We start from the raw sequence: 16,941 nt of genomic DNA on the forward strand, positions 1-16,941 counted from the left end.
GACACACTTTAATATTTCGATTTTATGCTTTATACCTCACTACGCTTGAAAGGGAAATTGTCTTTTTTACTTTACATTTATTGAGAGCTATTGCTTGTAAATTAAAATGTTACAAAACTTTTGCTTGATAATGGAACACCACTAAAGATATAGTACAAATAGGCTGAATCTACTACCACCTACAGCATTGAAATTATGTAATTAAATGTAGGCTATATCCTACTATTGAAACACTCGCAATAGGCCTACTTAAGTTTTTCTTTACACAAGTAGGCTATTTCTAACGCGGGACTTCTATTTCTAATGTACGGAGTATTTTATCAGTGTAGTTTTGCTACTAATACAACTTTCCCATCACCTTTTTAGTGCACTACTCAAACAGACCGATAGATGGCGCTGGGCGCTTCTGTGGACCTGGTCTCCAGCTGGCATGCACGTGTTGCCGAGGCTGGAGAGCAACGTGCTCGGATGTACTTGGTTGTTGTTATGATTGTCGTTCGTTAGAGCCCGCCCCCTGCGTTCTCATTGGCTCTGCCGTGTGACTGACAAGCAAAAGCCCAGCTGCACTGTCGGTTCACACAGTTTAAGAGGCGTGGCTCCCGTTGCAAGTTGTTTTGACACATGCATCCATCCCCGTGATGTGACCTACTGCAAAGTTAGTTAAAAGTGACTCAAGTCAGCAGTCGAGAGCAGACACACACTTCCTCGTAGTTTGAGCGTTTATCGTCCCGTTGGACTCGTTTCTCAGACATTAGTTGATACTTGATAGTTCAACAGGTCGTGCATTATGTCTATAGTTAACCAACTTCTCTATGAGGATAGGAGCAACGTTCCTGACCTCCTCAGGTCCTTGGCCGACTATCCCTTCTCTTTCCCAGCCTTTGGTGACACCGGTAAGAATATTATTATTACTATTATTTAAGAAAAAGTTCAGGCTTGAAACCTGTTTACCCATGCAATTGTTCTGATAGTTTCATTTCAATACTACTATAGTAGTGTTAGCTATTGTTCCGCTGACCTGGACAGCCAGTTCAATAGGCTACTTGAATACTAGTCACTTTACAGGCTACTTTATTTACATAGTGTTTACTAACTTCCTATTAAGATTTCTTTTGTGACCGAACATGATTTGCATCGTATGCATTTCTGTAGCTTAATAAACTACCCAACACGTAGGCTATGTTAAGTAAACTATAATTAGCTTCAAGTGATCAGTTAAAATGTAATCATACAACTGTATTATGTCTCTCCGTTGCCTATAGTACTTTTTTCAACTTGATTTGCTCATTTTAAGCGTTGGAAAGGGAAATGGAGAGAAAAAAGTGTGGGTGTTGTGTCTCTGGACCCTCTCTCGTACCCTACAAACCCCACTCCCACTGTAATCACGAACTCATTATCGCAATGATTTCTGTAAATAAAACGATGGTTGTCTGCTGCACAAGTGATCAAAGGCAGTGTTGTGCGTTAACTCAGCAAACGGAGCTGTTTCTTCATGCAGTCACAACACAGCCACCTGCAGCTGATGCAACAACACTGAAACAGTCCTCGCATAGCATTTCATCAAGTTATCAGTTTCTTTGTGAGCTGGGTTCTTCGTGTATGATTTATTGGTTCCTTCTAGATTATATAGAGGTCTTTGGAGGTAGACGGGACGAATATGGAGTAATTGAGTAGGCCAACTGTAATTGAACCTGCTACGTTGAAATCGGAATACAATTTACCTGCATGACAAAATCCACACAACAGCAAAGTTTAAAAAAATTGTGAGAATGGTGCCTAATCTGAATAAAGCCTAAATTGCTGTTGTAAAACTTCTCTCTCTTGGCTGCTGGTCTCCTAGTCCTTATCGGCAGCAGTAAGTTTTACCACACTATAAGATTAGACATTAAGTATAAAAAGAAACTGCCACAAATGATTAAATTATTGAAATTATGAACGATCTGCATGCGTGCATTGTTACAACATTGTAATTCAGCATTGTATTCTGTAAATCATCCTTTTAAATACTTATTGCAACTTTAAAACACATGCACATATATCTGAAATGGAACAGTTTTGTGTGTTTTGCCTGGTAATAGTACGACGTGACATTGGCCTTTCCTTGTTGTGTGCAGTGTTATATTCCCCCAGGTATTTTCCTTGGGTATTTCTTGTCTTTAAGCAGCATCAGGTATTATAATAACAAGTGTGAAGGCAGAAAAGTCAATAATCTATTTTCTGTTCAAACTCTGGCATTCTGCATATATGGATGGGGCCGTAGCAGTATGCACACCAAGACCACCTCTTGTCTGAGCTGCTTTGTGAGAGTAAATACAAGGTTTCCATCATTGTGAGAGGTGTTTACTCTAAGACTGGGCCGGTGGCTGTTTGCATGTCTTGAACTGTACAGGGAGCAGGCTTGAGGCCAAAGCTTTTCTTGTGTTCAGGTTTTTCAAGTTTTTTCAAGCTCTTGCAGGATATTAAGCAAGTGGCAAGGAATCATGAATTTACAGAGTATACAATAAACCGCTTGCACGTACAGGTGAGGTATACCATGTTATTTATGAAAAGTTTGTGTTTTGTTTGGCCACACACAGCCAGACTAACCCGTTATCCCTTCCCGCTGTACAGCACGTTGATATTAATCATCCTGACAAAGTCTCTAGCTATGCACCAGATTCAGAGCGTACTTTTTTTGAGTGTGCTGTTGATGTGTACACTATTGCACTAACAAAAATAACATTACATCTTCAAAAGAAGGTTTCTGTTAGTGCAAAAGAGTAAAGCTAACTTATTCCTTGCATATATTTTCATACTACATGTCACCGATTGGGAGTGCCAAATGAAGAGGCATTAGACATTAAAACAAGATAGGTAAAAAAAAAAAAAAATGGAAATGACAAGAAAAACAAGGACAGGTGATGTCATACAATAAATAAAGGTAAAATGCAGTTGCTATATTGCACATGTTCAATTTTGAGGTATTGCACATACAGATGTCAGTTTATTGTCTCATGTGTTGAGTGTCCTGAAAGCCCATGGGAATAGCCTAACCAAGTGAAGTAAACAAAAATACTTTATTACAGTTATAGCACAATGGAGGAAATACCATCCACTACTCTGTTGACTTTTTTTATTTTACTTTTTAGTATATAAAATATTTGGTATAACAGGGAGCTGAGTTCACAATATGCATACCAACAGCGTTTGAATGAAACTCACACTGGACTTATCTGTGCATAATGCTCCATTAATTTAGAAGAGACGGGAACATAAACAGTGCACCAGTCCTGTCTTCTGTCTGTGTTCCAGCTGCAGCTTATCGTGGCGAACATGTGGAAGAGCGTAGATGATTAGTAGTGAAGGTGGGGTGTTTTGCTTGTGCAGTTTGAACATTGTGTTCCTGAACCCAAACATCCTGCTGAAGAGAACGAGAGACTCGCGCGCTGACTGTCGCGTGCAATATAGCAGCTCATGCATGGAAACGTGATATTATTTTCTCTGCCGGTGTTTGATTAAAAAGATTCATGTAGCATAAAATAAACTAACATTAACATTTAGTAAGATGGCAAAGTGAGTTGATGCGATAGGGTAACGTGCATCTACAAATACACTTTCATTGGGATTTTAAAAATTATAAATATAGAATAATGTGATGGAAACATCGTTCTGATAGGAACTGGAAATTACTTGTAAATTATTTTCAAAATAGGGAACAGCTACAATTTAAACCTGTCCGGTTAAGAACGTATACTTTGTTACCTTTGGATGGCACGATGGGCGCGTGCCCGCTCCTGTTTGTCTTCGCCCGCACGTGTTTAATGTTTGAAGCCACGCCCCTAGACATATTGTACTTTCACGTGAGCTGGGTGGGGGCGGGGCACGTGTTTGGCCACGAGTATCTTCTTGTGGAGGGAGGGTATGGATGCGAGCGGCTGGAAGTCTTTGTTCGAGAAGACAGTGCATTCTGTGTTGTTGTTGTTTTTAAGTATCGGGAGTGTGAGTGGGAACAGCTGTAATAGGCCTAGCCATGAAAAGGGAGTATTTGATGAGCGGACACAACTTTCCTCGGGTCATGTGTAGACGGCCTATTGTGATTGGCTTCTGTCACACAACATAGTCTACATTTAGTTTAGTCTGTGTACAATGTCCCCGATGCAAGTGTATTGAGTACGTAGACCTTTGCTTGAGTGATGCTTTCCGCACCTTCTCCCTGCTCTTTGTATGCGCAGGCTGCAGCAGCAGCACATTCCACCTAAAACATAAATATGCTGGCTGCACGAGACTGTATGTTCTCATTGCAGTTCACGTTCCACTCGTATGGGGATGTGCAGCCTCTACTACACAAAGAGCCCATCTCCATATGGACTGTCTGCGGCCAATCAGCGTCCGTAGAGTCACACCACAGATTGACGAGACCGCCAATATATACTCTGCGCGCTCGTGGACAATACTGACAGCCAATCAGCTTCTACTATTCCACCAGTGGGCGAGGCACGCGCCTCATGAATATCCGACAAGTGCGCTCGGTGGGCGAGCAGAATAAGGGTCTGTGTAGTCTTGCGTTTGCACCCAAACGAGTCAGTCAAATATTGACAAACACGGTTGACAGTAGCCTATCAGTAGTTAAATAATTGCTTAGAGCCTTGTGTCATCTGTCTTTGTTGTTTCCCGGTTAAGGAAGCAAGGCAGCTCTCCGTTAGGAATATAACACCCTAGTCTGTTTGGAGCTTGGCAGGAAACAATGCCTGGTAAAGCCGCGGTGACAGTGGCGCTCCAAGCCAGCGGTAACGTCGTTATAACGGCTTCACCGAAGTCCTCTGCTTTTGTTTTAAAGAAGATCATGGACATCCCTCCTCCTATCATCCTGGAGGAAGGCGACGACGGTAAGATTAACAAACAAAACAAAAATGGTGATAACGAGTGCTCAGTTTCGCTGCTTGTTCCTGTCTTGTTAATTACAGATCAATAGACTGTTCTAAAAAAATACATAGTTTACTCAATTTGTATAGGCTATGTGCATAATCCTTAATTAGGCCTATATGCCAAGATAGGGATACAATAGTGACGGTTAAATAGGCGACATTAGGACGGACATGCCATAGCCTACATTTCATCCGATGCTGCGTGGAAACAAAAAAAGAACAACAAGTACCAACTCCTCTCTGCTGCTCTCAAAGCAACGCACATAAACTGGAAAGACATGTTAAGACTAAGACAATGCCTGGCTTTTATGTAAACGCGTTGGTCTAGTGTTATTTGGTCCTTAATTTGTGTGGGCGTGTTTTGGGTTTTGGGGTGCACGTGTGGCACAAGCAGATGTCCAGCTCCCCTGTGTCTGTGTTCCCTGAAGCTTTGCTGCATTTGAATGTTTTTTATTTATTTTGTAGCCAATCTATGTACTTGTCGCTTTCAAACTCACTGACATGCTCTTTGGTTGTAAACATGTTTGTAACCCCCCCCCCCCCCTCCCTTCGGACCACACATCCCCTCTTACCACCTATTTAACTCTGTGTGCACGTGACGCTCTGCAAGGAACCCTGATGTCAACCGTGCACAAAAAAACAACACTTCACTCAAAGCATCAACCATTTGTTTTAACCACTTTCTCCTTTCTATCGTCCAATGCAGAAATGGAGAAAGAGAAGCTGTGCTCTCCTGAGGATGTGGAGGGGGGCGGGGCCGGGGCAGCCAGTGGTGGTGGTGCAGGCGGTGGTGGGGGGGTGTCAGCCTCCTTGACTCCGGCCATATGGGAGAAAACCATTCCCTACGACGGGGAGACCTTCCACTTGGAGTACATGGATCTGGACGAGTTCCTCCTGGAGAACGGCATCCCTGTGAGCCTGGAGGAGGAGAAGCTGCACAAGAGCCTCGCTTCATTGGAAGGCAAAGGCAAAGCCATCGTCAAGGTTACTGCTGCTGCTGCCACCACCCCTACTACTACTACTACTAGTGGTACTACTCCTGCTGCCTCCGCCTCAGCATCTTCCCCCACCTCTCCGCTGGCGTCAGATTCAGAAGAAACAATGACAGTCACCACGTTACAACCGGCTAAACTAGAAGACGACGAAGATGAGGAAGAAGAGGAGGAGGAGGAGGAGGAGGAAGAGGAAGAGGAAGGACAAGAAGAGGAATCTTTGTCGGAGAACGCCACAGCAGATGTGAAACAGAAGAAATCTGGTGAGAAATGTATGTTTTTGGGGGCTACTATTTGTTAATATAAAATTTGAATAGCTGATGAGATACATTGAGGGTTAGATTTTTCTAGATTTACAGCTCCTATTTATTCGTGATATTTCAGAATACCCTTACTGTTTTTTTTATTATTCTTTAAATTAAATAGTTTAAATTCCCCATCAATATAAGACTGAGTCATTTTATAAAAACAATTCCTTAAACTCTCTAGCTAGAGGCTGAACCAAAGACACTTGAGGTATTGAGTTTGTTTCAATTGTAGTTTCTCCAGTTTCTTATGCGATTACTTTTTTTATTGGAGTGGCCTCTCTTGTATCCAAGCTTACTCTGTTTCTCCATACCCATAGGTCGTAACCCGGGCGAAAGGAACAGCCCCTCCCCCATTGACCCGGATGCCATTGAGGTAGATATTAACTTCCAGCCAGATCCCACAGACCTGGTCCTGTCCAGTGTGCCGGGTGGAGAGCTGTTCAACCCACGCAAACACAAGTTCTCCGACGAGGAGCTGAAGCCGCAGCCGATGATCAAGAAGGCAAAGAAAGTGTTCGTCCCGAATGAACGGAAGGTAGGCTGACTTAATGTGTTTGAAGAGTGCTCAGTGTTCTATTCCCCGCTATGTACAGTATGTTTTTCTTCATTTCCACTGTCTTTCCCTCAGGATGACAAATACTGGTGCAGGAGAAAGAAGAACAATGTGGCAGCAAAGCGCTCGCGTGACGCTCGGCGCCTGAAAGAGAACCAGATCACGGTGCGGGCCTCCTTCCTGGAGCGAGAGAATGCGGCGCTGCGGCAGCAAGTGGCTGAGCTGCGGAAGGACTGCGGCCGCTGCAAGAACGTCATGGCCCGATTCGAGGCTAAGTACGGCCCCCTGTAGAGAGCGCAGAGTAAAACCCATGACGCAGTCAGTGAGAGAAAAAGCAGAACTCCCTACCCCGCAGAATTCAACACAGACACAAAACACCAAGGGAATCCTATATTTGCACTGTTGTCTTCGCTGACCTCCAGTCACTGTGTCAAGCTCTAGCTGCTGTTTCCAACACAAAGCTGGAGTTGAAGATACACACGGGCAGGCAGTGAGGCGTGATTGGAGCGGTGGTCACAGGACGGCCTGTGGAGAGAGCGCCTGGCTCCTACACACAGAGAGGAAGGAGACGATTGTGGATATTCCCATAGTCAAACACACACGGAAATTAGGTTCCGTTTCAAGAAAGTCAAGAAATATGAAAAGAGTAGGGTTTCAGATACTACACAAAACATTTTTTATTTTTATTTTCTAACAATGCACAGCACTTCTTTTTAGTGGACCAAAGCATGGGTCAGTTAATATATTTAGAATGGTGCACACTTGCCGTCCATCACGTTTCCGAGTGTTGCACTTCTCTTTGTGTATGTCGTTTCCGTACTTCCTTTAAAATACTCTGGCTGAGGCTCAGTTGGAGGGTGATTAACTCACGGCAGGGTAGAGGAGGAACAGATGAATTAGGGGCAGGAGATTCTAGTACTTCCAGTTTGAAGAGGAAGGAAGCAAAGACCTCATGTCAGCCGAGGAGGAAAGGATTAGAGTCAGTTAGCAGGGTGTTTCAGTCACAGTTCTTCCTTCTTGTAACCCACATGCTTGTGTGTGTGTATATAGTCACTCCCTGAACCACATGAATATGTGCGTGTATCAGTGTGTAATCAATTTTTGCACCTTTAAAAAAAAAACTGTGTGTAAAGATTACATAGGTGGCAGTTGTGTCTGCATTATTTACCACAACCACCATGGCAGACACAGTAGCTAGTTGGGGGGGAACATGCATGACCTGCAGTTTAAAGCTATGGTAACCTAGTTTCCTTTTCTACTTACCTCAGATCAGCTTTCAGAACCTCACACAAGATTTTGAGACAGATTATGGGTTTTCTAAGAAGATGCTGATTTTACAAATGGAAAGAGATTTGTGTCTGTGGGTTACTGTATAAGGCTTATGTCTGACGATCTCCGAGGGCCCTCACTGGTGGAGGGGTATGTTCATATGAAGGGATGTTTATTTTACTGCACACTGCAGGTAGAGGGCGGTATAGCCACTGCCTGCTTAAACAGGTGTAGTGATGGCTGGATTGATTTTTTTAAATTTAGGCAGGCCCAAAGTTGACTGCTTGTAAATAATAATTTCTCATGGTCTTTATTTCCTAAGAATGGGATTCTGACCATGTCTTTATTAACCCAATACTATTCCTTATATTTGCCAAATAGTCAATGAGTGCTGTATTTATTCTGATGGTAATAATGCATCTGTTGATTGTGATGTACAACAATATGTCAGATAATTCTATTTCCTCTGAGGAACAATACTTCTAATGAAAACCAATGCAGGGAATTCAATGGGTAAACTGTGCTTTTTGGATATTTGTTTAAAAAAACTAAACAGATTTATATAGTTTTATGGGATTTGTTTTAACTATATACATACAATATATTGTCTGAACCCACATATGACAGGGCACACTCTTATTTACCTCATCCAACACTTCCTATTTTGAATGGTTAAGAGTTTAGTAGGGCTACAAAGTGGTGTTGGTTTGTTGAAGCATTATGCACAGACAAAGCAGCTTAGTTGGAAAAACCTGTCTGTTCAAATGAGAAAATACACTGCAGACTGTTATTTTACTCTAAATCTCAAGTCTCTTTGGCTGATTCAGATTTTGTGATTAGTCGGCTTGTGCTCATTATCACCGAAATCTTGGAAAGAAAATAATTGTGGCAATAATACTCTTGTTATGTTGTGCTCGTTTTATTACAGTGATGATATTGTATGTAAAATTGCTATGACGTACTAAATAGAGATGCCCCAAAGTCATTTGTGCTTCCAGTTTAGATCCTCTGTAGTCTTAGGATCCTAATGCATGAAACCCAGTAAACATTTATTTTCTTGAATATTTTACACCAAGTGTACTTATGTCTGTAAATCATCATTGAAAACAAAATATGTTTTTGGATGGCCTATTGTACAGTCCCTTCAAAATAAATAGCAGGACATCTTTTCTCTGATGTCCTGTGTTAATGACTTGCTTAATAACAGTGCCACCTATCCCTGTGCAGCCTGTGCTTGACCTTGGGGTGAACATCAGCCGAAAGCAGAATCTTTTGATCACTGTGTGGATTGTTTTTCTATTTTACTAAAGACCGATCAATATCTAGATGCACTGAATCAGTTGGTGATTTTTCTTGATACATCCTGTTTATTTCGGTTTACTGATGGTGTAATATAACAGACAATTTGTTTGATTGTGCATTGACATTTAAACCTGACATTAACTGCTTCATGCAGTTGATGGTTATAAAATGTTTGGTTATTTTTTTAACTAAATTAAAAATGTTCTGCAGAAGGCTGACTAGAGGTACTGGCCAACAGATCCGAGGAGACAACAATTGAAGGTTGTTTATAGTACTGCACACAGTATGTAGCAATCTTGTTTTTTTGTATGCGTAGCACCTGATATAACTGGCTTGCAACTCACTAACCTGCTCATTAATCTATAGCAGGCTGCAAATTCTTCATGAAAAGAAAATCATGTTTGATCTGCAGATGTGTCTGTCGCCACCTACAGACAAAAAGAGCAACAGCTTTTGCACTTTTAGTACACTTGTGTGACCTGTAGGTAAATCTGTTGCAAATTTTCTAGAAAAAAATTAAAATGTTGCTTACAATAAGTGCATAAAAAACTGCAGTTTGAAAACACTGCCTGCAGGTGGCACAAGTGTGAAAGTGTTCACTTCAGCTGTAAATGGTGCAAATTAGTATCCAGCATGTGAAGGTCTAAACTCCTCTATTTTCTTCTAGTCAGGGACCCTTGTCACTTTGCTTCGGGTGCTTCGCAACAATTACCCTATGTCTTTGTTTACTATTCAAAGTAGCTACAATATACCTTGAAAAAAATATTTTAAGTTTTGAAAACATTTTGAACGTTTTGTTTGTTTCTTGGTATTTTCCTTTTCTTTCTCTTTTTATATAAACTAATGATTTTTTGTTGGGTGTTTTTTTTATTATCCTAACCATGTAAGGGATACATGTAACTGCAGTACCTTCTCCTAATTGTATCTTGTATCATGCATATGAAATAAATTGGGATTTAAATGACATGTGGCCTCTTGGTTTGACCTTGCCTGAGTCATCATCAACTTGCTGCAGCAGCTGCCATGGGAGGCATACTGGAGTTGATGAGACAAAGAAACAATGGAATACAAAAGATGCACAGTTTGGGTAGACATATGATGTCATCCTCATCCTTAAAGCTGCACTATGCAGTTTCAGGACGAGGGAGGATTTGTTTACATTTGCGGAGCTTTACTTACTATCTAATAAATATATCAAAACAGGATTATTTCTAGGCAACTGGACCCAAACGACTAGAATATGTTTGTAAACAAAACGTGGGCCCTGCTGCTGTAAAACAAACAAACAGTCACTTTTAAGGTAGCTTTCTAACAAACAATGCCCCAGGGATCCAATTAACCTCATAGGAAAGTTTGTTTATTCAGTTATGACAATATACCTTAGAAAATGTTCAGTTCTCTGACACACCCACAATGACATTGTGCATCCTTAAACCACACACACACACACACACACACACACACACACACACACACACACACACACACACACACACACACACACAACCTCAACACAACACAAGCAATGTGCAATTCTGTTTTCTCACTGTCCCTCTGCTGCTCATCAGTATTCTGGTGGAGTAGGAGATGTTGCGTAATGATCCCGTCCACACACTGGGGAGCAATGTTGCGTAACAGCAGCAGCAGCCTCAAATACCAGTGGGATGGGTGTGTGCACGTGTGTGTGGAAGAGGGAGGAGGGATTGGGAGGGGCTCTGGGAATTGAGGAGGGGGGAGGATGCTGAGGAGAGTGGGGGAGGCAAAACAAGATGGCAAGGGGATGGACGGGTAAAGATGGAGAATTGGGATGGAGCTAAATACATGTGAACAGAGGGAGGTATATAGGCTGCATTGAGTTGGCTATGGAGATATGGAGGAGAGCCAAGCATGTTAAAGTCACACCACTGCATGTTACTATAGAAAACACTGCCCAGAGTGTGTGCACATGAACCAGCCAAATTTACAGCTGGCTGCACCCGCCACAGACACTATAACACAGAGCAGACAGACAAGGCAGGCAGACGGGGAACTGCATGATGAAATATAAAGTAATGTCTGTTGTGATGGGTCTAGCTGAGGTGGGTGTGTGGGTGGTGAGCAATCTGGCTCCACACCAATTTGCGAATTTTATTCTGGGCTTTGAATTATTGATCAAACATCACTTGAGTTTGTTTACTGCAATAAGGAGACACATTGCTCCGGCATTTCAATGTTGTGAGGCTTCTCGCAGGTGCACCGGGATCTGCTTCTCATCATCTTTGATCTGCAATATACTCAGCACAACCCCAGAATGACACACATACACACAGATGAGGGTATTGATCTATGAGTGGGTAAAAGATCTATCTACGTTGTGCTACATGTCTGCATTGTGTTTAGTGCATTCGGTCACATCATTTTTCATAGCGCTGCTGACCCACAATCAATGAGGACGACACAATTAGCTTATTTTCCATGCTTATTTTTTGCCAATCTGTTGTTTTTTTTATTACAAACTTAAAAAAGAATCTGATACAATAAGAAACTGCAGTAGTAACTCCCCATACCCGAGGGGCAGCACAGAAAACAGGTCATTGCATTTCAGTAGTGAAAGATTCATTACACATCTACAGGGTGTACAGATCAGATACAAAATAGGAAAAATAATAAAATACAGGCAGGAAAGAAAGCACTATATTTATACATCATCTGAACGCTTAATTATATCTGTTTGTTTTTTTACTCTTAAATTTTACATAGAAAATAAACTTCTTTTATGACAATGAAATATCCCAAAGTGCAAAATAAAACGCGCACATCGATATAAGCAAAGGACATCAGAATACAAAATTCTTGTTTTTCCCTTTCATTAATGTTCAACCCTGATTGTAGAGTGGCCTGCGTTTGGAGGCGATTTGAGGAGTGTTATTTTTGTTGTTGTGGAAAACATACACCAGAGTTCATTCTTAAAGATGTAAGGGCAAACTAGCTTTAGCAATAATCCTTCACATCCTATGAGCTCTCACCACAATGGCCTGATTTTTATGCAGCGGAAATTGAATAACACACCTCGTTTGCAATCTGACAAATGTGGAGAAAAACAAAAGCGTCACTTGGACGTTTTGGACATGCATGTGACTAAAAATGAGCAGTTTCACACCCATTCATTTTTACACAGGCCATCTCAACCAGGGTTGACTGACAACAGATCAGATTCACATTCACAGCACATTAATTTCCTTCGTCCTTCAAAACCTGCCGTAACACCGTCATCCCATTGAGGAGATATATTGGATTTTTCCAGGTTGCAGAGAGGTAGTAACCCCTTGAATCCTTCAGGGTAATTTAAACTATGGCGTTTCATTGCACTGGAGAAGAGTGAGCTTCTGTGTAAGCAAAAGACAGTCTGGGATATGGCTATAGTATCAGGACCAGAAGACCAGGCTGATGGGGTCAGGATTACTCCTTTAAAGAAAAAAAATGGGTGAGTAAATGTAAGAAAAATTGAAGGGAGATATTATATCAGAAGGCTTTAAATGAGGTAATCAGGATATATCTATGTATTGGTACTGTAATAGCAAAAATAGAAAAGAAAAATCAGTAATGGACAATTTTTTAAGGAAAGAAAAAGATAGGGCGATGTGACCACAGAATATATGGTGAATTCGCCTAAAAAGGGGAGTTGGTCATTGCACTCAAATGAAATCAGTAGATTTTTGGTTCAAATGTATTGCCTATGGGAGTAGCGTTGCTAATAAAAGTGATATCAGCCATCTTTTCCTACACAAACCCACTGTAAACATTCACATCTTAAACTTCGAATCCAACTTGGAAAAAATTAATACATTTACCCGTCTTATTAGACAAAATGCTGAACAAGGTACAATACACATTCAATACTTTATTCTGTACATCTTTATTTTTTGTCTCGGTTTGCATATATTCATGTTATTTTCTGAAAAAATAACCTCAGCATGTAAGAAACTAAACAAAGAATCTGAACATAAGAACATTTTTGTTTATATACATATTCCTGGACTTGTCATGTCTTACTCATACAAATGTAAGTGATCATTTTGCAAAAAACAAAAAAATGTAGAAATATCGGAAATAAATTACAAAAAAAAAAAAAAAAAATGCATCTTTCCCACACAATCATGACATTATACAGAGATGTGTACCTCCCTACCCTTTCCCTTGAAAGGAAAACAAACAAAAAGAATAAAACTTGCATGCATATGACAAGCCGTCACAATGCAAAACCAGCGTGGGCACAAGTCAAGGGTCCTTGGTTCATCTTCTACAAAAACATCATTTATGAGTCTACAAAACATTCAAATAAACGGACAGGACGGACAGCATCTCCTCACCAGCATGATGCGTTTCAATACAAATAATGCTCCTGGTTGAATCTCTAAAGCTTTTCGTGACAGCTGAATAAAAAGTGCTATTACCAAACAGAGGGCAAAAGGAACAGCTTTAGCGCTCATGTCTGTGGGCGACACACAGCATCAGGAGCCAAGTAATAAAGTGCTGGACAGCTCAAATGGACATGTACCCTTCCCTCTAGTGACTAACCAACAATCACATGGAACTGGCTGGTAAACAAACCACAGTTCAAGACAGCAGATTTCCATAAGCTATGCAGTGAAAAGACAATAAGCCACACAGACAACAATAAAGGACATTCATCTTTGTATCTAGATAGAACAAGACAAGAGCAACCTGAACCGTGTTTATATTCCCTTTTTTTTATTTGTCAACAGCCGCAAGAGAAGAGATCACTGAGGAATTTCAAGAGGAAGGAGAGAACAGTGCGAGGCTTGGCTTCAATACCATCTAAGCTCACCAGAAACGTGCTCTGGGTTTTAAAGGTTCATTCTCTATAAGCCCTGTACAGCAGCCTGGACGCCACCAAGGCAACACAACCCTCTGGCTACTTCTCTCCCGCTCTCACGTCCTTCGCTCCTCTCTCTCTCTGTGCAGAGCAAAAACCTCTCCTTCATAGTCAAAGTCATGCTAAGCCATTTATCACAATCCCTACTGCTTAACTGCTGCATCCCCCCCACCCCCGTCTCTCCCTCCTTCTCTACCTGCTCACCTTCACATACACAAACACGCTGCAGACAGGAATTGTGTACATGTGCACGTGTTCGTGCATGTGCACGTCAGCCCATTCTAGTACATGTATGAAACCATAACATACGTCCCCGGGTGTATATATCAGAGGTGACAGCACAGGGTTCTATAGTCTTAAAATGCAAAGATTTATTTTCTTTTCACATTCGCCAAGGTTTCCCCGACCTTCGCAACTGCAGTCGCCTCCCCCCCCCAAACAGGTACAATACATTCTACTACATCCCTCCCATAATACCCCCCATGCTCCTTTTTTGCTCTTGTTTCATTTAGACCTGTGTCATGTGCGTGTTCCAGCTGACGATTAACTGCTGCCGATATGCATCTGGCGACAACAGTCAAATTGGGCCCGTGCGTGTTTCAAGGGTACCAAGCCCCTCCATACAAAACAGTGAGTATTTCCTTCACGCTGTGCCACAACATAACATAACCGGATTCTACCCACGGAGACAGCAGAGCCCCCCCTCTCTGTATTAGTGGCAAGTAGGGCAGAGCAGATTGCAGAGCAAAGTGCTGAGCCTTCCCCACAGCCGTCGTTCCCTGCAGGACTTGGCAAAGTCTTTTTTCACAGCATGACAGTGCAGTGCAAAATGGAGCTATACTAAAGCCGGGTCCATTAAACTAAAGTCAGTAGAAAAAGAAAAGAAAAAAAGTCCCTCACATTGACATTCAATGGAAAATAAATAACATAAAGTGATTGGCAACAACTCAAGGTAGAAAGCAACCCCACCCCACCCGATCCTATCATCAGACCTAGCCAATAGAAAGTGATGAACAACAGCAGCGCACCAAAGGGGCAGGGTGGGTTTGGGCATTATAGAGGAACAAAAACAAATCACGTGAAATATTCAGTGGACGTGGTTATTTGAAATTTTCGTAGTAAAACTGATTCTTAACTTGTGTTAGTATTTGAACAATTTGTTAGAAAAACTGAAAATATCTGGAGAGTTTTAACGTTGTCCTGCACCCACCTCCTCCTACAACAATTCTCCTTATTACAAACGAAGGCTTAGTTGGCCAGCACAACGGGCTGGAAGGACTGGCTGGGATATTGCAGGTTGTAGCTTCCTAAACCCTCGACGAACGGCGGCTTCTCCATGTAGGGGATCCCTCCACTGCTGCCGATGATGCCCACGCTTTGGGTGGGAGGAGGGCTGGAGAAGGGGTCGAAGGAGGGGTGGTTGTTAACGGTGTGGGGGGGCTGGAAAGGACTGGCGTGGGGCGCCATGGGCTGGGTGTCAGCATCGAAGTAAAGGGGTCCCGGGGATCCTGGGTAGACAAACTCTTTGGCGTTGGGAGAGAGCTGGCTGGCGATGGAACCCCCCAGGGAGTGCAAAGAGAGAGAGAGGGGCTTGTGCTTGAGCAACTCCGGCGCCGATATGTTAGTGGGAGAGCGGGAGAGAATCCTCTGGGCGGGCGCTATGACGACCGTGGAGCTAGCTGCTGACCCGGCCCCCGTGCACTTCTTCATCTTGGTCGAGCCGAATTTGGTGGCGGCGAAGCTGGCGGTGGTAAAAGTGATGGGCTGGGGGCGGGCGGAGGGGAGAGTGGAGGGCTGCTGCTGCTGAGTGGGGAGGTAGGGCAGCCCGCCACTCGGAGGAGAAGGGGTGGAGGTGTTGGAGGAGTGGGCTCCTGGGTCGGTGGGCGTGCTGGAGCTGGGGTAGCTGAAGAGCCCGGCGCACGGCTGGCCGGACAGAGGCGTGGGAGAGCTAGAGAGCGACGGCATGAGGGCGGGAGACGCCTGGCTTCCTATTGGCACAAACACCTGAGCGTCTGGGTTGAAGCCAAGACTCTTGGCCTCCTCGGCTTCCACATCTCCTTTACCCTCCCTGATCCCCCCCTCGGCCCTCTCACCGTCACAGCCCAGGCCTGGAGGGTCTTCCAGGTAGAGGACCTTCACTGTCCCCTTCTCACCAATCTGGTAGGACACCTCGTAAGGGTCGATCCACACACTGAGCTCCGCAGGTACGTTGGCACGCACTTCCTCCGTGTCCAGGCCGCTTCTCTTGGCGGCCAGCTCCACCACGGGGTCCCTCTGGGCTCCCAGGTGAATGCAGCGGAAGGCTGAGCCCCTGAGAGGGGCTTCAGGGTACCAGTGACCATCAAAACGAGACATCAGTATCCTCTCCAGCTCCTCTCCGAACAGGTCGGCTCGACGGCGAGGCAGCTTGTTGTACAGGTAGGACACGATGAAGTTGAGGGCGACCTTGACTTCCAGATGCATGGCTGCGCCTGGACAGCGCCGTCGTGGGGAGCAATGAGATCAGAGATGATTCTGAAAATGCGGCAATGCAACTGTCACAGGGAACTTTTCCTCTGGCTTATTGTGACATGGATGATTCTTTTAGTGTCACCATGGTAGAGGCACCTTGAAGGCAGAGGTCGCAGGTTGCAGGCAGTTTTTGGTCGTCACATATGTGTATCAATGTGTTCAGTTCCCAACTGTGGAAAAAAAACAAAAAAAGGTATTTGTCATTTTACCCAGCACAAGATTTCAT

General features: G+C 43.1%; 2 protein-coding genes across 4 annotated transcripts; one reads left to right on the forward strand and one right to left on the reverse strand.

The window, feature by feature from the left end:
- The first annotated feature begins 630 nt into the window (after window positions 1-630).
- tefb (TEF transcription factor, PAR bZIP family member b) lies at window positions 631-10,294 on the forward strand. 3 transcript variants are annotated; one of them, XM_080043448.1, is made up of 4 exons: window positions 631-893; window positions 5,611-6,168; window positions 6,522-6,739; window positions 6,833-10,294. In XM_080043448.1, exons 1-4 carry the CDS (start codon window positions 788-790, stop codon window positions 7,046-7,048), a joined length of 1,098 nt encoding a protein of 365 aa, XP_079899574.1. In that variant the 5' UTR covers window positions 631-787; the 3' UTR covers window positions 7,049-10,294. The 3 variants fall into 3 exon arrangements, with proteins under 3 accessions (XP_079899574.1, XP_079899572.1, XP_079899573.1); XM_080043446.1 differs by lacking the exon at window positions 631-893 and adding an exon at window positions 4,538-4,865; XM_080043447.1 differs by lacking the exon at window positions 631-893 and adding an exon at window positions 4,538-4,865 and having other exon boundaries at window positions 5,611-6,159.
- Window positions 10,295-14,652: 4,358 nt separating this feature from the next.
- On the reverse strand, window positions 14,653-16,667 carry tob2 (transducer of ERBB2, 2; the record flags this gene model as incomplete). Its single annotated transcript, XM_080043445.1, has 1 exon — window positions 14,653-16,667. The coding sequence occupies one exon, from the start codon at window positions 16,665-16,667 to the stop codon at window positions 15,453-15,455; it is 1,215 nt and encodes a 404-aa protein (XP_079899571.1). The 3' UTR covers window positions 14,653-15,452.
- Window positions 16,668-16,941: the final 274 nt, after the last annotated feature.

Source organism: Ammodytes marinus (genome assembly GCF_949987685.1).
Source record: "Ammodytes marinus genome assembly, chromosome: 16".
In the NCBI taxonomy this organism is placed as follows: domain Eukaryota; kingdom Metazoa; phylum Chordata; class Actinopteri; order Uranoscopiformes; family Ammodytidae; genus Ammodytes; species Ammodytes marinus.